At 35.3% G+C, this 20,516-nt stretch overlaps 1 protein-coding gene across 3 annotated transcripts in view; it reads right to left on the reverse strand.

The window, feature by feature from the left end:
• Nucleotides 1-20,516, reverse strand: part of ATP9B (ATPase phospholipid transporting 9B (putative)) — a 179,207-nt gene that overhangs the window by 84,689 nt on the left and 74,002 nt on the right. For all 3 annotated transcript variants that reach the window (XM_066992048.1, XM_066992047.1, XM_013184775.3), the window contains 2 exons: nucleotides 12,326-12,420; nucleotides 3,015-3,095 (listed from right to left, as the gene is read on the reverse strand). In XM_066992048.1, the coding sequence (XP_066848149.1) occupies nucleotides 3,015-3,095; nucleotides 12,326-12,420 (176 nt within the window). The remainder of the gene's footprint in view (nucleotides 1-3,014; nucleotides 3,096-12,325; nucleotides 12,421-20,516) is intronic.

Below are 20,516 nucleotides of genomic sequence, written 5' to 3' on the forward strand. Positions count from 1 at the left end.
TACTAAAATACATGTAGATACAAAATAAATAACCAAGAAAACATCTGCTTAATTGGCTCAAGGCCAGAAATTCTGCCCATAATTGAATACACAATTCTCTGTGCTCACATCTCTGTATGTATTTTTCCCTAAAGTGTCAAGAGCTACACGCAACAGGTTCACACTATGAGAGTTTTTTTATTAGTTTATTTTTAACATCTGAGCTACAAGGTGATGTATTGGAAAAATGGCACCAAATAGTTCTATACCACAGGAAAAAAATATTTTACTATAGTGGATAAACTAAAACTCAAAGCAATCAGTTCTCTGGCATTTCTCCTGGAATAAAAAAAATAAAATTTATAAACATTTCCAAAGTAAATGAAGAGTGTGAGGTGACAATGCAGATCTGCAATATAGGAGAAATTACACAAAAAGATTCTTATTGGAATGATGGAAGGACCCAAACTTAAGTGAAAACCAGCCGAGGTCAAAAGTTGCAGAAAGACAACTTTCATGATTTTGGGCAGAAGCTGTAAGTAAAAGGTAAATAAAACTGGGCATGCCACTACACACTGATGCAATACTCTAGAATACTCTCTTGGCTCCAACAGAAAAGTTGGATTAAGAAGTATGGCTATATCTTATTCTCTTTCTACAGCCATATGTTTCCTTCATAATTTTTCAGAATCAATGAAATAGCTTCCTTATTTATCATGTTTACAAAGTAGCATCAGATAACTGAGAAACTCTAGTAGTTACATCTGTAAATCCCTATTCTGTGCACAACTATTTCAAAATAAGCTCAGCCAAGACAGAGAAGATGCTCTGAGAACCAGTAAAATGATCTCTCACATTTTCAGAGAACTCAAGTACAGTTCATCTATTGTTTCTTGATAGGGAATCCAGAAGAGGGGAGAGAAGGAGGAGAATTAACATATGTTGTTGTTTAAGGGTCTGACATGATCCTTCCCACATGTCCATGCAAAGACACGCACTCACTTTCATGCAGTCAGTATATATGATGCACCAATATCTATGGAGGACAACAAGAAATGACTTCATGTGAAACTGGTAGACATCAATAGAGTACAGAGGAATTTCAGCTCCTCCTGATTTGGTTATGCAGGTGTACTGCAGAAGGTATCTTCGATCAGCTATCAGGTTAACTGTGAATATATTTCTCACATAGGAATACTTAGGTAGAAGATACTCCCACATAAAAATTCTAAAGCTGTGCACCTAAGTTTGTTTTTTGTTTTGTTTTATGGTCATGCACTTTTTGAAATTATCTAAGCTTGTCTCCTATATCGTTAGTACTCTGTCTTCATAATGGCAAAAAAAAAAAAGAAAGAAAAAAAGAAAAATCAATGTGCTATTACCCTGTCAACCTACCCTTGCAAGAATTCTTTGAACATCAATGCCTAAGTAGGAAAAATGTATACATTAGCATCACTAAGCACACTACTTTTTTTTAACCTTAATATAAAATAGGGATTAGATGCAAAAAATGATTTAGTGTAACAAGTAAGGGCTCACAGCAGAAGTGGAAAGACAAATCAGTAGGAAAGTGTCCTAAATCAATACACTGCCAAATTTTACTATGCATGAGGTATAGAGTTAACACGAAGAAAAGGTTTCTAAAAATATGAACAGTGTGATCCACTATGAACCAAATTTGACGACACTGCCCTCAGATGCATGCATATAGAAATGCAATTTAAACTGCCCTTCCTACTTAAGCAGTCCAAAACATGTAATCCTGAAAGCATAAGTATATCATGGTTATTTACACATATCAGGGATGCTGGAATCATACAGCTCTTATTACATGTATAAATGGAACCTGCAACAGGGAGCAACTGTTTAGTCATCATTTCCCAATGTCTCAATTACACAAACAGGAATTGTTAAAAAGGCTCTGTGGAGTTCAATTTATATTTAGAAAAGTATACGCTTAGCTCTTGGGATAGAAATAATTTTACAGCTGTTAAGAGAAGTTTCATTTGAACAATTGGTCAATACAAGGTTTAAGTAAACACTGTTGCTTACAGCTTCAGTAAGTTATGGGCAAATGACATTTACTTTGTAGGCTACATGAACTATATAGCTGGTATAAATTGGTCTTTGAGAGCCAACAACTGCAATATCTCATCAGTGTAGTTAGAACTGGGAACTGGAATTCCAATTACTGAACAAATTCTATTACCAATTCGAGTCACTTGGGTAAAAAAACCCTTCTCTCTCCCTCCTGTTGTAGCTAATTCTCTCAAATTATTTTAGAAACAAATTATCAAGAGGAATGAGTCAACTAACAGTTAAGTGTAGATGAAATAAACAAAACAATCACTGCATCTGCTAATATCACAGATAAAGCTAAAAATCTCTAAAGTGATTTTTTTTTAATCAGCTGCTTGGACACCTCACTTTAAAGGGTTAATTTTAGCAGGCCACCTTCTGAAAATAACAGCAAAAACGTTACAAAAATGACTGCAAAGTTATCATATTTGGTCTTGAATATATAGCTGGAAAAAAGGTTTAATAAAGCTCCCATGTAAGTAACTTTTATTTTATTTTTCAAGGTACTTGAACTTTACAAGGAAAATCTAGTACTTCCAAAGAAACCCTGTTAAACAAGACACGTTTTCACTGCATATAAACTATCAGTTGCATTGTCTGAGGCTACTGAATACATTCAACTTGACACTTCTTTGACATATGAATAAAACATTAGATGCCTGGAGATAAACAAAATATGCTACTACAGAAATGGCTTCATATAAGATTATTGTGATGTCAACAAATACACCGTTCTCAGATTCTGGTTTTTATTTTCCAGATATTCTATTTGTATTAGTTTTCTGCAATACATATTTACCAAAATATCTTGTACATGAAGCATTTCCACGGCAAGAACATGGATATACTCTTATAATGCTTAGGAAAGACTCAATACAACTTCAATACTAAATATAGGTTTCACACTGAGAAATGGGAGAGAGGGGAGTACAACTGTATTTATAGACACTACTTACCCGTGTGAAGGTACCCTCAAAACTGTGAATATCCAGCTGTGGCTTCTGAGCGTAAACATAAGCATTGATTGAAAAGAGATCCTGTAAAACAGATTAACGTATTTACTAGTATTTAAATTTAATCAACTATTTTGAAGAACCTTTTAATGGTAAAGATTTCAATTTATGACCCTTACCACCCCAAGTTAAATTCAATAAACATGTGGTTTTCAAGTACATCTTAATATAAAGAAAAGAGATCCAAAATGGTATTCTAAGTGTGCTGATATTTTACAAACAAAACTGTTTTATGAGTTAGAAATTAGATATAATTTATTTTTGCTTAAGAGTCTGTCTTAAAAATGTTTTCTGTATATTTGTTGCTTTACAAATAAAGTGATTTTTCTCTATTTTAAATTAAACCAGAAACAAAATACTTTTCTAGAGCAAAAAGCCAACTGAATACAAAGTCAAGCAATGACATTGATTTAAAGTCTCCTTAATGCTGATCATTCAGCACACACATCTACAGACAATCCATGAAAAACTCCAGACACTTTAAGAAAGTGTTGATGGTTTGATGGAGCAAGTAAGAGATTTCAGCATAAGTATAATTCTCATGTATGGTCACACAATACAACTCTGGAGAAGATGCTCTATACCGATGCCTAGCCAGCCTAAGAATCTCAACCTGTGGTGAAACACAAGGGTGTCTATCTTCTCACTGTATGTAGCTCCTATTATTTGGGTTACCTACATCCTTTATTACTGAATGAATCTTGCAAAAGGCTAATCAGACTTAAGATTCATTCTTTGACGAGAAGATGCTATGTGTATAATACCCTGTTCATGTTAGCTAGAATGTGCTGTCTTCAAAAGCAGAATTAATTTTACAGCCTCTTTTATGGATGTGTAGCCACACCTTGGCTCAAATATAGCCATTTTTAAAATCATGCAATTTTCTGTTCGTAATTTCAATATAACAACCCTCCCTAACTTTGAATAAAACAATTTGAACAATACAAAAATAAAGGTGCGATTGTCCACCTATGTGTAAACGTGCCTTAAAATCTACACATTTTTATCCTTTTATTACTCTGATAAAATAACAATAGATTTCTGAATATAGATTTTCACTTTTCAAGGTATGAATGAATCTGTTTTTTAATCTTGATATTTACATTTATCAAGCATGTCTGACTTAAGTTCAAAAATGTGTATAAACCATTAGTTTGTATTTCAGTTTATATTATCTAGACAAGAAATTTTTTACTTCGTACCTTGCAAAAACAAACTTTAACATACATTATAAAAAAGAATTAAATCTGAACATTAACTCTCACAAATTATATTTATCTTTAAAATATTAGTCACTTATTGTAGTCTTTCACATTAAGTTTCATTCATTGCATCCTTGTTCTTCCAATCTACTTTCATCAGCTTCAAAAGAAATAATTCATATGAAACTAATACACATGGTGTCCTATATCTTCATCATTCACTTCTTTCCAATCTGTTATCACCTACAACTCAGCTAATCTGGGCTATTATGTGCTTTATTATGCAAAGAAAAATAAAGTCTCTCAGTAGTGGATAGTACTGCAGAAAACTAATACCACACACATACTCCCTATACACAATAAAAACTGCTAGTGAAATGCGTCAACCAAGAACTTCTCTCCTTTCAAAGAATGACTTAGTGGGAAATAACATTAGAATAAAAAGAAGCAGAAATAACCACCCTTTTAAGTACATTGGCATTTGTACAGTAATATTTTTTCCTCCTTTCCAATCCTCGTATAGGTACTTGCTTCTATTGCGATGTCCTCCCTTGTTACATTTTAAATGTAAAAATTTCTACCACATACCTTTCACATCTTGTCTTTTTATGTTTTAGTTCTTTTGTATTTCTGATTTAGCACCTAGACTTTTCATGTTTTCCTTTTTTCTTTTTGAATTTCAACTCAACCCCACATATGTTTCTGAAGAACTGAAATCTGCAATTATTCTAGAATGCCACAAACTAGAACCAGCTGAGTACTCCAAGAGGGCATGCTTTTTTGTTAAAGAAATGAAAAAAAAAATAAAAATTCTACTCTAGGGAGAAAACTGAGGTGGTAGTTCATTGCTTTTTCATTGATGAGGAGTAGAAAGAAGTTATAGAAGAATATTACATATGCTCAGAAATTTTCTTAAGTATTTTTTCATTACTGGGGGAAAGGGAAAAGGACATTTTCTCTGTAGACCCATGTCCTGTACACCGAATGGATGTCATTCTCACACCAGTAAAATAAAGAAGCTGAAGTCTCTTAAGACCAAAGAATGATACAATTTATAGAAGATTGACATTTACATATGAATTACATTCTACAATAAAGGTAGGAGTACAAAGATGTTCCTTCATACAATGTTGTTTTCCCAGTAGTGCATTTCTCATCTCGAAGTCTTGAAAGAAATCACAATGGTAGTTTAAAAAGGAGGCATCAAGATTTGTATGCAATGCTACATGTAAATAAAACTTCAGCTCATTGATCAAGCAAAATTTGCCTGGTTAGGCTGTGTCATTGCTTCTCCCTATGTAGCAGCAGGTAGAGGGAAATTCCCTCTAAAAGAGATTTAATTTATTTTAAAAAAGAGAACTACTTTTTATTAATGATTTAACTAACTAGGATCTTGGTCTACATGAAATTCAGCTTTATCAAAGAATTATTTTCATATTACGAACACTGAACCACTGGTTCACTGAAGCCAATTAGTACTACCAATACATTCAATGGAAATAGGATTGTACATCCAAAATTGGGATGCTTTTAGGAAACAGTGAGGGCAAATGACCTCAGATTTTTTTACTTAAGGAAAAAAGATCACTTGAACCAGGGGTTCGTAACAATTCTAGATTAAAGAAACAACATGAAAGACCTAAATCTCAAGCAATAAAAAGTTATTTTTATACAACAGTAGATGAGATTAAAAATAAAAAGACATGATGACATAATGTATTTCATTGTCTGTAACTCAAAAATAGTAATTCAAAAAAAAAGCATTTTATCCTTTTTGCTGAAAGGCAGGAAATGACTTGATAGTACTATAACAAAAATGTTCTATTCTGCATTTCACAACAGTTATTTACAAATCATCCTAAAGTTATCAATAACAGAAAAATCTCCTGTATTAGGTCAAGGGCAACATTTGTTCACCTTACTTAAAGATCATTAAAATACATTCTTAATCATAACATGTAGTTCATTACAAATAAAATTGCCTTTGGTTCAATAAAACTAATTAAATGTAAATGCTATTGTTTACTGCTGTATGGATCTTCTGATATAAATCAGCAAGTCAACATTTATTGAAAATTACAGTGACCTCATTGCTGTTAATAAATTTACTTGATCACATAAGCTAGAGAAGAATGCCTCAGAATGTGCAGATTGCTAGAAAAACTGCCCCACCTATAACTATGAAATTGCAAGAAACCTAATCTAGGTGTCACAGTATTTGCAACTCAGCCATCATTAGATGACTTGTTGAAATTTTAATTCTCTGATCACATTAAGTGCTTTAGAAAGACAACAAAATCTGTACTGATCTCCTTGGTGGTGTCATCTGTTCTTTAAGAAAAGCTCTGATGGTCTGGAGGTTTATTTATTCTGGGTGTCACAGTGGGTAAGGTTACAATGCTGCTCTGATGGTGTGACTGACAGCTCATGCCAGCACAAGATACTCACCACCTTTATGTCCAGTAACTAAAGAAATCAAAATGTATGGCAAATATGGAGCATATATTTATCAAATATATTACCAAATTGTTTGGTCTACTCTATGTTCAACTTGCAGATGTTCTCTTAAATTATTAAAAATATATTTTAATATGCAAAAATAAACGTTAAGCCTCAGCTTTGAAAATATCCTACAAGCACATGGAAAAGACACTGTAATAGCAGTTAATATGGGAAGAGACCCTGGAAAAAAAGGAAAACTACTACTGTAATGAACAACTGCTACTTTAGAACAGAAGGTCAGTTGGAACTATGTGATCCACCATAGCAGAGGGGATAGGGGAGAGAGAAAAAAAGAACAGAACACCAGCCCCAGAGACCCTGGGGGCAAAATACCTCACCCCAGAGACAGCATTTCACATCCCTCTGCACTTCTAAGAAGGTTCTATTTGCGATTGGAATCTGGTCGGTGAATTAGCAGTTATAAATTTCACCAGAGAAACCTGTCTCATTGTTGAACCCAACCATACAAATATGGTCACTTACTCTAGTTCAAAGGCAGTACTGAATTCAAACATTTCACTTATTTGAAATGGACAAGACTAAAAGAACTTTGGATTCTTCTTCTAATTCTTTGTAGGCACGCAATGTACTGTGCTCTATCCATTTTCTTTACTGTGTCTTTCAACTAATTCTGAATTTACTAAAAAACAGCATACGCCTGTGACGTGAAACTCTGCATCAATCCTTAGGCAGAAAAAACTTGCGCTTAGTTTGAGATCATATGGAAAGAGTTGAAGGAAGGGCCCTCAAGTGTCACATTGCCACAGCTATTTCACCAGCGGCCCAGCAGGTGGCAAGCAAGAATTATTGCGCAGGAGAACCATTCCAGTGTGGGGGGGTGTTTGTTTTGATTGTATAAACATTTTGAAATGTATAAATTATCATGTGTACAATAAAATTTTGGTAGCATACTGACTATGAAAGTGGCAATGCTGTTTGACAGAATTATACAGAACTGATAGAAACAGGTATTTATTGTATATAAGTGAACTGGCATTTGAGAAGGTTCATTTTTCAAAATTACTTAAACCAAAGCACTTCTCATTAATGACCTGACTAAAAAAAAGCAAACAAAACACACACAAAAAAAAAAAAAAAAAAAAACACACTTACAAAGGTGTTCCTTAACTGAAATGTCTTACTTTAATCATGTCATTATTTTTTAGGCAAATAGGACAATGCACTGCCCACCTCGTACAGCACAATGTAAATGAATGGAGGACCACTTCTCTAGCAGTTTCTTTTAGCAGAAGAAGGATCATTGCCTGATTCTTCCAACTCTTTGTACAGAAAAAGATAACCAAAGCTGATCCAAGACTGGAGAATAAAGCTCAGTCCTTTGCTAGACTGCTCCAAAACCCAACAAGTTTCACCAACAGTACTTCTAAGGCTATCCAAAAGCACATGCCCCTGCTCCATACTGCACAGATTAGCAAGATAATCACTGTAAAACAGTGATTTTTCAAGTCAGGAACACAAGGAAGCATACAAGGGTTTTATAAACCAAAAGACATTTTCAAGTTTCCTGGAAAAAGCAACTTTCCTTTTTTTTTTTTTTTTAAGTTGTAAGAGGTGTTTTCGGCTACAGAGGTGACTGTAGAGGTCTAGGGTGAAAAGAAGACTACTTGAAATAGATTGTTCAAATTACCCTTATTTTTAACCAAGCTGCTTCAAATTTTTCCATCATGTGCACATAAAAGCTTAGGTATTGTTTGCTGAGAAAACCTCCATTACATATTTTAAGCATTCCTTTTTGAAAGTCACTTGGGTGTAAGATTTTAAAGGGTGTAAAAAACACCTACCTCTACAAAAACAATTACACATCTTTAAAGCATATGTATATCCTATTGCTACTATTAACTTTTCCCAAAACTGTATTTTTACTGTAACTATACACATAACATGAATATTTCTGCTCACTCCATTTTAATTTGACTTTAAAAAATGAATGTGTAAAGTGTATATATATAGTGATCTTTCCACTTTTATGACTGCACTAGGAACTACAAAAAATAATATTTTTTATATTAGTTTGAATTTCACTTTCTTAGACCTTTGTTCTAACCTTGTGAAGTTGCTCACCCACACAGTTTCCTCAAGATGACAGATAGCTCAAGCAGTAAAGGCAGAAGTGTCTTTGCAGGAATTAAAGAAATACTAACATGCTTCCCGCAGGAATGGAAGCATCCTTCTGGGATATGTGTTGGGCTCTACCTTCTGTGAAAGATACAGGATCCCCTAAAAAATATTTACATTTGTAGGCATTTGGCTACCATTTCCCCAAAACAATCCAGAGACGGATGGAACTTCAGAGTGAAGCACTGCAAGCGATCCAAGACCAGCTAAGAAGCAGCCACTTAAAATAATTTCATTGAAGATAAAATCCCAAACATTCCCTATTAACTAGAGTTCAGAAGTATAAGGCTAACGTAAAATCAATCTTCTCTGAAAATAATGGTTTGGGACACAATGTTATAGTGATGAGAGTGAGGGAACCACCAAGTGTCAATGGTTTGACCAAACCATTTCCAGTAGAGAAATCAGGAGGTAGTCTGCATGACACTCTGTATGATGCTTTCTGCCAAGTAAACAGTTATGTGAATGTGGGAAAGTGTAAGGGCACATCAGCTGCTTGGTGGCTTAAATTTGCTGCTGGTAGATAGGGAAACTTTGTTAAATGATAAACTGTATTTGATTATCTGAATTCAGGTTGTCATCTACAGCTCATGAAAAGGGATCAGCAGGAGTTAGATTAACAGCAGCAGCAAAAGGGAACAACTAAGGTAGGAATGGCTAGTATATTGGACAGTTGACTTGTATGCTGTTCCCAAGATGCATGAGTAATTTCTGTAATACACTGCCCCTCCCTACCCTCCATGTTCCAAACCACCACCACTTGAAGCAGCCTTCACTTCTGCACAAACTTGAGGCTGCATGTCCTACCACTAAAATGCAAACTCCCCAACTTCAGTCATTTCCAATTTATTTTCTGCAAATAGCTGCAAAAGGAACATTTACTTGGGAGAAGCTGTTGACTCCATCAAGGGTAAAGAGGCCTTGCAGAGACATTTGTACAAATTAGAGGGCTGGACAATCACCAACAATATGAAGCTTGACATGTGCAAGTGCCAGATTCTGCACCTTGGATGGGGAAATCCTGAATATACATACAGGCTGAGAGATGAGAAGCTGGAGAGCAGCCCTGCAGAAATGTATCTGGGGCACTTTGGTTAACAGCATGTTGAATACGAGTCAACAGTGTGCCATGGTAGCCAAAAAGGCCAACCATATCCTGGGGTGCACTGGGCACAGCAATACTAACCAGTAAAGGGAAGTGGCTGTTCCACTCTGTGCTGGGCTGGTGCAGCCTTACCTTGAATACTGTGTGCAGTTTGGGGCACCACAATATAAGGACATAAAACTATTAGAGTGTGTCCAAAGGAGGCCTACAAAGATGGTGAAGGGTCTAGAGTGGAACACATAAGAGGAGCAGCTAAAGTCACTTGGATTGCTCAGCCTAGAGGAGAGGAGGCTGAGGGGAGACCTCAAAGCAGCTTACAGCTTCCTCATGAGGGGAGCGGAGGGGCAGGCGCTGAGCTCTGCTCTCTGGTAACCAGCGACAGGACCTGAGGGAACGGCATGGAGCTGGGACAGGGGAGGGTCAGGCTGGGTGTTAGGGAAAGGTTCTGCACCCAGAGGGTGGTCGGGCACTGGGACAGGCTCCCCAGGGCAGTGCTCACAGCACCAAGCCTGCCAGAGTTCGAGAAGCATCTGGACAATGCTCTCAGACATACGGTTTGATTTTTGGGTAGTCCTGTGTGGAGCGATGACGGACTCAATGATCCTTGTGGGTCCCTCCCAACTCAGAATATTCTATGATTATATGATTACTTCCTTCAAATCAAGTATCCATAATTTTATACCATCTCTGTAGATGATTAGCAATATATTCCAGTCAAATCTATTGATAACTTTTTTTTCCCCCTAACCAAAGAATATAATATTAACGTTACATCACAGTAATTCTCTGTTGTACTAGGTCTACTTCTTCACTACTCTGCAGGAAGAGTTGCATTCAACAAACACAGTACGTGATACTTCCAAAATGAAAGAGAATTAAAGAACAGCTATGTTACATACAGTTATAAACTATCTGAAAAGCCCCCCCCCCCCCGAAAAAAGAAGTCAAAGCAAGATAGAAAATTGACTCAATTTTAGACAAATGAATGCATCTGTGTCTCAAAGAGATGTTGTGAAGAAACAACATTTTTTTAATGAATAAAACTTATGATTAAATGGTAAAAATGATTAAATGGGCCAATAATTAAATGGCAAAAACTGACAGAAGAGACATTATTACAAATAATGAATTCAAGTGCAGGTTATACAACACTAATTAAAGTCAGTTCCTGCATTAGAACTACCTTCTGACACCTGATCTGGCAACTCTGTCTGTCATGACCAATCTTCAGTTCCATCCCTCATTCCCAATCCTCTAGATACAAACCTATGTTTTGTTCCTCCTCCTGAAACCAGTAGCCAAACCACTATGAACACAGGAAGGAGTTCTATCTTTGGCTAACTTCAGTGTAGCAGCAACTCTGTAATTCACAAATAGCTGCAAAAGTCCTGCTAAGATCTGGCAGATAATCCAACAGTTATTTGTTCTATTAAGATGGCACATGCAAAGTCCTCTCAAGATACTCTTGTCTTTACACCCAAAGGACTTAGTGTCCAAACACCAGAAACCCCGTGCAATTAAGTTTCCACAAGCTTGTAACTTGAGTGTGTTTTCAGAGGAAGTCTCTTGACAACAAGCCAACTCTCCTGTAGAATACCAAGCTTCTCCAAGACATGGAACACAATTTAGCATCCCATTAAGAGATGTATTTAAAAAAATCTATAAGCATTTTTAGATGTCATATTTTGAATGTATGTTTATATACACTCATTCTTATGTCCTTTTTAACAATTTTAGTTTTACCAATTTACCTACACTTAAGACATGCATATGCACTCAAGAAAAAAAAACCTGTAAACATCCAGACAAGTCCTAGAAAACTCTCCTTGCATGAACTTCCACTCTTCACCTAGTCAGACCAGAAAGCATATTGACCACAAAAAGCACTTTACTGTCCAAGTGCAGACCACTTTTTCCAAGTTCCAAAATTAGTGATTAAAGCAATGGTTTCTGAGGCAAGAATGACTTGCACTTGCAGGATAACAACTGGATGAAAACCCTACTACTGGGATAAGCTTCTGCAGAGTATGCATCTCTGAGTGTGGACCACAGTATGAACCACTAAGCAGAAAGATAAAAATCCAATTCTGTCTCCATTTCTTTTCAGTGTAAAAGCAAGAATATTTGTATTACCAACTTCTTGTTCAGCATTCAGTGGAATACCTATGTCTTATTTATTGCAAAAACTAAAACTGTGGTAACATATTTTCCAATTACATATATACTTACAATAATTTTAATAGTCATATCTAAAAGGGATATAGGTACACGTGGAGGATATTTTTAAAGCAAACAGATAAAATGCTTACCCCCAAAGCTGGCAATCTTTGTGTGCAACTGACAGCAACCTTCAGTTTCCAGTCTGTTTCTCCATCAAGCTGGTCAGTTCGAATGAAACATGAACCTTGAAGTTAGAAAGACGTGAAACTATTTTTTAGTTATCAAAAATTCAGTTTGAGTTAAAAATTTGGAAGAGTGAAAGCAAAGCAATTTAAAAATATTTTAAAATAAATGCTGTGTATATAAATCAATTCATACTTTAGAATCTGTATGCTGATTAAATGCTTTCTGCCAGGAAAATAGAAACATTTTCCTGATAAAATTAACAATGTTCTTGTTTACGAACATGCAAAAAAAATCCTCTTTTACAGGTTTTTTAACAGTTTCTAAACAGGTTTTCGAATATTATCAGCAAGAAATAGAACTTCACTGGTGGAAGTTGGAAAAGGTTTAATCATTTTCCTTTTAGGATTTTGCCACTTGTGCAATTCCAAGACAATAGAATAAAAAAAATCTGCAATTTTGTCTCATTGCTGCTATGACATATAACAAGCTTCCATTACTTATATTCTCCTAGATTCACTGAAACTCCTCCATCTCTTTATATCCTTAATGTGGATACCATTCAAAAAGAGTTAGGACACTAATTTATTCTACTTAAGAGAAGTAGTTTTAAATCACCTGTAATTGTCAAGGATCCAAAACTAAAGAAACCTGTCAACACATGAACAGTAATTAAAATATGACGGATGCTTAAGATACAGACTGATACATAATGAAGAGAATCAGTATGCTTTACAGACAGAAGACTAGTTGTCTTCTAGAAGACCAGAAGAAAGAGAAAATTAAGCGCAGTGCAACAAGACCTCTCCATCACTATGTAACGTCCCATATAACTAGGTAGATGGTATCACCATGTATGGACTATTACACAGGTTACTAATGTAAGACCCAAAAAAGCCTGCCACATGAACACTGCAAGCCTATTTTAAAAAAAATACAGACTTCCTATTGGTTTGAAGCCTTTTAAAAAGCAAAAAAAAATTAGCAATACTCCTCACACTCGCTACACTAGAGAATGCTTAAACATTTCTCAAGTAATAATTACAGCTCTATTAGGAGTTCAAGAAGTGTTTGGACAATTCTCTCAGACATATCATTTCATTTTGGGATGGTCCTTTGTGAAGCCAGAAGTTGGACCTGATGATCCTTGTGGGTCTCTTCCAACTTGGGATATCCTATTACACTAAAGCTTAACAAATTTATACACAAATTTATACTGTATACTATGGTTGTGAAATGAAGATAGATTTTTCTAGGTATTTGCTATTTTTAAACAATGTGTATAGACATAAATGTGTATACACAAGTTATTCTTTATTTTAACCAATCCAATAAAAACTAAAAAAGTAGTCTCATCACTAGTAGTGATATGGTAGCAATTAAACTAAAAGAAACACTGGCAAAGAAGTTTATCCAGGTTTGAGTCTTCTTACAGAGACAGTGAGCCGATGCCTGTAAATCAGTGATTCTAATAAGCAACGCATCAGAATATCTAATAGGCTATGTATCAGAAAGGGTGAGTGAACTATGTATCTATGAGTGAACACGAGAGAGATTCTTTTACAGGACATGGGGACCCCGATGCAAGTAAAATCTAACAGAACCCAATGTTTTATTCACCAGTGCCTATAAATTAAGAAGTTCAATGAGCTAACAGTCTGAAAAGACATGGTGGAGCAGGAAGCCATCTAAAATTATATCTGACTAGAAGGAAGCATTTTTTACACAATAGTCTTTTGAAAGAAGCTTACAAGTCTTCATGTGACAGTTGTATTTATATTAAGCAGACGGTAAGTAAACAAATCTTTTCATACAAAAGACTCTTAGAGCACATACTTTAACATGACCAAAGCACTAAGATAGAAGCTGCAGAGCTGTACCTAAAATAAATTCTTGACAAGCTGATTTAAAATTCAACTAGATTCTTTATGGATTTTTTTCTAAAAGGAAATACTGTAAAGCACTGAAGAATCCAATGACATACAATGCATTATAAGTAAGGCTGAAATATCTAGCAACACGTAGAAACACCAGTTTCACTGCACATTCTATCCATGGCATAATCAGTCTACTTTCCATCATACTTTTCCTGTTCAAGACGTTTCATGGTTCTCTTTACCCTTCCTGTCAATGGTTGCTTTCTTCCATCAATTTCATTTAGAATTATACTATAGATCAATGCAGTTCAAGACCAGTGTGGCCCCTGTGAATGGTTGACTGCACATACATCCATTTAATAGAGCTCACACTATGACATGTATTGGCCAACCACATTTCCTCTCCACTTCAGCAGTTAATTTCATCAATAACTTATCTCATAGCCTGTTTCCCTTTTAACCAGAAAAGGGGACTGCTTTCTGCCAAGTCAGCTTTCAATAATGATCACAACAGCAAAACCGAAACAATACAATCCTCTTCTCCACTTCAAATACTTCATCATAGCTAAATAAGTCATTTTAACTATACAATGAGATATTAAACTTGGCTTAACTAAGATATAAACACAGGATACTAAACATATGACTAGAAACAACATATAAAAACAACTTCTAACTCTCACCAAGTTCCTGAACCTCTAAAGAACCAAGTATTTCTCACTTTGTACTTCACCTTTCAACATATTCAACTCAGCAATACCTAACTTCTAAAATCAAACTTTTTTGGAAAAATAGCTGTTTTAACAGCACCATTCGAAAATGCTTGACAGTGTACCTTTCCCCAACCCCCAAAATCACAAATTATTTTTTAAATGTTTGGTTTATGTATACTTTAACAATGTTTTGCATCAGTGTTAAAAGTCACATTTCTAACATGAATATGACTTACATGGAAAAAACAACTATACAAACATCAGAAATTGCTATTCTCTGTGTATTCAAGGATAATTTTTGAACCAGACAATTATTTCCAGTGTACAAATCATAGAAGTTTATGATATTCTTGTGCATTTTTTTTAAGTTATGTGCTTAAAGGAAAAGTCATGGATTGCTAAACATTTGCTTAGCAATCAAGCATAGCTAACAACAGAAAAATGAAATTCCACACTGAACATAAGAAATCTCTAAGGACAGAAATACTTTTCATAAAGCCATATATAAAGGAGAATCAGGAAATTAAAGTACTTTTAAAAGTGGGGGCACACAGATGCTCATTTCCCATAAACAGACAATCACTCAAGATTAGCAGCCAAATCTGAACATAATGTGTTTGATTTATTTTTGTCTTTATAGAGAAAATTTTTGAGTGAAATGAATCAGAATTTAAAGTTTCATCTAAAGAAATTACACCGGGTTTGAAGAGCTAATCATTTATCTGAAGTAGTACAAACTTCATGTGAATACATTTAAATTACTTTACTACTACCTAGTATTCATTTAGCATAATCAGTTGAAGACAGGCACAAATCAGTTTAGAGCATCTCCGTGCATGGTAAGCCCAAGTACAACTAGACTGATTTTTTAAAACCATTTCAGCTGAAATCAGTGAAACTTGCATGCTTAGGTAAGTCCTAGGACTACAGTTCTCTTTTGGGTGTTCTAGCAAAAGTTCAGCTATTTATTGGAAGTCTGTCCTTACCCTAAGACCGTCCTGGAATAAAAGTGCCTGCAGCACAAAGGATGAAAACATTTTAAGAACCTGAAGTTAAGAACGTGTATTGGATTTACATGGAAAGGTTTTGTAGTGGGGGGCTGCAGGGGTGGTGGCCTCTGCAAGAAGAATCCAGAAGCTGCCCCATGGCAGATCAGAGCCAGTTTCAGCTGGCTCCAAAGGGACCTGCCCCTGGCCAGAGCCAAGGCATGAGCAAAACTGTTTGCACCTCTGGGAGAGCAGATTTAAGAAAAAGAAAAAAAAAAAAGTTACTGCACAACAGCAGCTGGGAGAGAGAGGAGAGGAGTGCAAAACAGCCCTGCAGCCCCCAAGGTGAGTGCAAGAGGAGGGCAGGAGGTGCTCCAGGCACTCAGCAGCAGTTCCCCTGCGGCCTGTGGAGAGGCCCCTGGTGGAGCAGGCTGTCCCCCTGCAGCCCATGGGTCCCACACGGAGCAGATCTCCACGCTGCAGCCCGTGGAGGAGCCCCCGGTGGAGCAGGTGGATGTGGCCTGGAGGAGGCTGCGGCCCATGGAGAGCCCCCGCAGGAGCAGGCCCCGGGCCGGAGCTGCAGCCCGTGGAGAGGAGCCCACGCAGGAGCAGGGGGTCTGGGGGGAGCTGCCGCCCGTGGGGGACCCGTGCTGGAGCAGTTTGCTCCTGGGGGATGGACCCCGTGGTACGGAGCCGTGTGGGAGCAGTTCCTGAAGAGCTGCTAAGATTCTATGAACGTGACAATCTGTGACTAAGTGAAGTCTGTGCAACCAGAAGCAAAGAACTTCAACTCTTCCCATAAAATAATCTTATTTTAATTTATTGCATAGCTTGTGGCAACACACAATACATCGGTATCTGTTTTTTTCAGTGAATTGACTGATCAAGGCCTCATTCGTACAGCTTGAGTTCATTTACAAAAACAGATTTCTTTGAAGTCAACACAATATTTTGACATAATACTACTTAGTTTCAAAACAAACATTAGCATTTGAAAGAATTTCTCCTAAAACTGAGAACCAAAGTTAAAAAGTAAGCATACCTTGAAATGTAGCCCTTTTTTTCCCAAAAGGGATTGTGTGTATTACTACTGAAGAAAAACACTGTTTCGTTCAGTAGCTTATACACCATTTTGAAATAGAGAAACAAAAGCTTATTTATAAACATACTAATTTAAGGCCATCATGTATCTGGCTAAGATTTGTCAAACAAAGCTCAGTATAGAGTAAGGAGAAAGAATCTTATCTATTCAGTGTGTTCTGGACTTAAGGCTTTATTCAGAACATACATGAGGCATGTGTATAGGACTAATGTTTCTGTGAGCATCTTATACTTACATGTCCATCAATAACATGATGATTCATTTGTGGGTATGCCTGCCTCTAGAAATCCTGAAGAAAAAGTACCCAAACAAAAATTGTGTTTGGAGAATGTTAGTCACTCTATAGTCTCAAACAAAAAGGGCTCCTACAATCTCACTTGAGAGAGGAAGAAGGAGAACGGGAAGGAAAGCTTCTTAATGATGTAAAAAAATGTATCATAAGCTTCCTTTTATATCATATTATTATCATCAGTTAGCTATATCTCATATGTTACACTACCAAATACTTATTCATATTTTATGCATTAGTTTCTTACATGTGGTTATATTTAATTTCCTGAAATTATTATAATATGCATAAATTTGTGCTTACCATCAAGCACTTAAAATTATATTTTTATATACACCCTTCAGAGAATTAATTACAGTTTTTAATACAGGCTTCTGAAAACAAGTTATTACCAGCAATGTTATTTATTTTCTTAACGTATTCTAGCTTATGGTTTGTTTCTAATTATGTCACTTGGAAGAGATTTTTTTTAATGTATTAACTAAATTATTCACTATTTTGTTTCATTTGGAACTCTTGTTTCTGAAAAGCAAAAAGACAGACTTGTTTTCCTCAGAACAACTACTTCACTAATCAGCCTGTTTGCCAAGTGGTTTGTAAAGAAATGCAGTTAAAATAAGAACTCTAGAATAATGAAATCGACAGACAAAGAGCAATCTACTTTGCAAAAGGAAAATAATGTAAATTATTTATTAAAAGTTGAAAAAAGTATAAAAAGTACCTAATTTTCATGGAAGGCTATATAATGAAGAAAAAAATCATTCAAATGATTGGAATTACATCAAGATTTAATATTTGCTATGACTGTGGAAAGAAAGTAACAACAACCCTAGAAAAGTTGCTTTAGTTTGCTACAGAAACAAAACTGTCTCATTTGTAGCATCTTACTGTATTATTGTATTATTGTTATTTTTTTTATTTTTTTTTTTAGGCAAAGGCTCTTTAATACCAGTGCAACCGAATTTCTCATGATAGCCTAATAATGTCCTAAAATAATCAGATAGAAGCAGAATATTATGCCACTTATACACGGGCATTCTTTGTTATGGAATAATGCTGTTGAAAAATCCAAGACTATATAATTGAATCCAAATACCTCAAAATGCATGCATCAACTCATGGAGAGTCCTTGCAAATTAAATTCTGAAAATAGCAATGAAAAATTCAGATAGGCTGGAAAAATGAAAAGACAGTTTACCTCTGCTTTTTTTTACCAGCTTTGTTTTTACAAAGAGAACTCAGGAAAGTATGATAATACTTAAAACACTTGACTTCCAGGACTGGAAAGGTTTCTTGGCTAATAGAAACATAAGAAGGGACATAAGGACCTGAAAAAGAACTTCTGAGTCATGAGATGAAACACCAGAGAGGAATATGAGTTTAGTGAAGAGGAAAAAAAACAACAAAAAAACCCTAAGGTATAACTTACTCTGACTTGCATTTAAAAAAAATGACAGTGAACAACGTATCATTAAAAAAAAAATAGTATTTCTGTCCTAGACTACTTCTGCACTTGCTTAGAGCAACCACTTACAGCAGATCTTGTCTTCTACACCTATTTATCAGCATTGTACTAGCAGGATATATTTTGAAAAAAGACTTCAATTTTTTAGATTTAACAAGTACATTCAAATCCTTTCCACATTGCCTCAGCAGTCAACCCCCACACAGTATTTGTTATAAATGTCATTGTACACAGTAAAGAACTGTATATAGGAAGTTAATCAACAACACAGGAGTTCTGAAAACCTTACTTAAATTTCTCTTGGAGAACATTAACATTAAAGGTTTCTGCTTCCTTTTTTTTTTTTTTTTTTTTCCAAATACCAGCAGTATTAAGAAAGATTTGCTAGTAGGAATTAAGAGGACTTACAGGTAGAATTCAAATATCGTTTAAGGCATTTTAATGTCACACTGTGATAAAGATGCATAAGATGGAAACAACTGTAATTTACATGTATATAGCAGATGTGCAGTAATATGCCTTTTTTATTTTTAAACAAGAATAAAGACCAAGTGCCCTGGCCTTGAAAAGGTGTTATTTTATCTGTTATTTATAAATTCAGGGCAAAATTCCCATTACATTTATAGAATTGCAAAATTAGTATAGAATGTATATATTTAAATTAGTCTCAAAAAAACAAACAAACACCAAAACCAAAATTAAGTTACATCTATATTCTCTAACATGTAGATAATAGAAATTCACGACAGTTATTCACAAACACAGATAATACTAAACCACAACTATAGGTCTAGTTTCTTTCCAACACTCAAATCTAAATAAATAAAATTATGTCTGCCTTCCCGCTGAAGATCTGTATCCAATGAATTTTTTACAAATGAGAACAACAGCTACAACTAATGCCTTTCAAGGCTCAGCAAAACTGAATTATTAAATCTGTCTGCCTATATCCTATTACAGCCTACTTATGAATACTTGATTTTATTTTGTATAATTGACAACAGTTGTCAGGAAAGGAAGGTTTTAACAGCAATCAAATTAAGATCAACTCGTCTATATGTCACAGTGAAGAGCCTGCATCAAGTGTTGATGAATTAATTGATGGGTCACTGTGAAATAAGGGATGTGGAACTGTGGTGTCATGAACGGTTTATATATTGTCTAGTGATGTTACAGCCTTCCTGCTTTAAGTCAAAAACACTGAAAGAGATGGCTTACTAGAATATGAACAAGAAAAATGGACTTCACATATGTAACACCAGATCATTTATGAGCAACTTAATTTTTAAGTCATTTATATTTCTTAAGTGACTATGTGCATGAAAATTTTAAACTGATGACAAGATGAGTAGCAGCACCAAGATGACATGTTAGACTACAGAGTTTCATTTACCAGTACAACAGAAAGCTTTCAGTTATGATACCTATTACAGAGGGGAAAAAGCCACCAGAACAGCTGAAACACCCTAAACATTTAAGCTATAGCACCATCCCTTTAGGATGTGATTACAAAATGTAGTCACATTTATACAAGACCAATGAAATAAGTTTTAAAGCATTAATTTCTCTTAATACCAGTAAAAGAACTGTGTGTACTTGAGATATTTGATCTGAATTAAGAAACTGATGAAGCAATTGATTAATTGGAATTTAAGCCATCAGTCACTGGATCCATCAACAGATTCATTTACATTCTAAACAATCAGCTGATGGTCTTATAGGATA

The sequence above is a fragment of the Anser cygnoides genome, chromosome 2 (assembly GCF_040182565.1).
Source record: "Anser cygnoides isolate HZ-2024a breed goose chromosome 2, Taihu_goose_T2T_genome, whole genome shotgun sequence".
NCBI classification, from domain to species: Eukaryota; Metazoa; Chordata; class Aves; order Anseriformes; family Anatidae; genus Anser; species Anser cygnoides.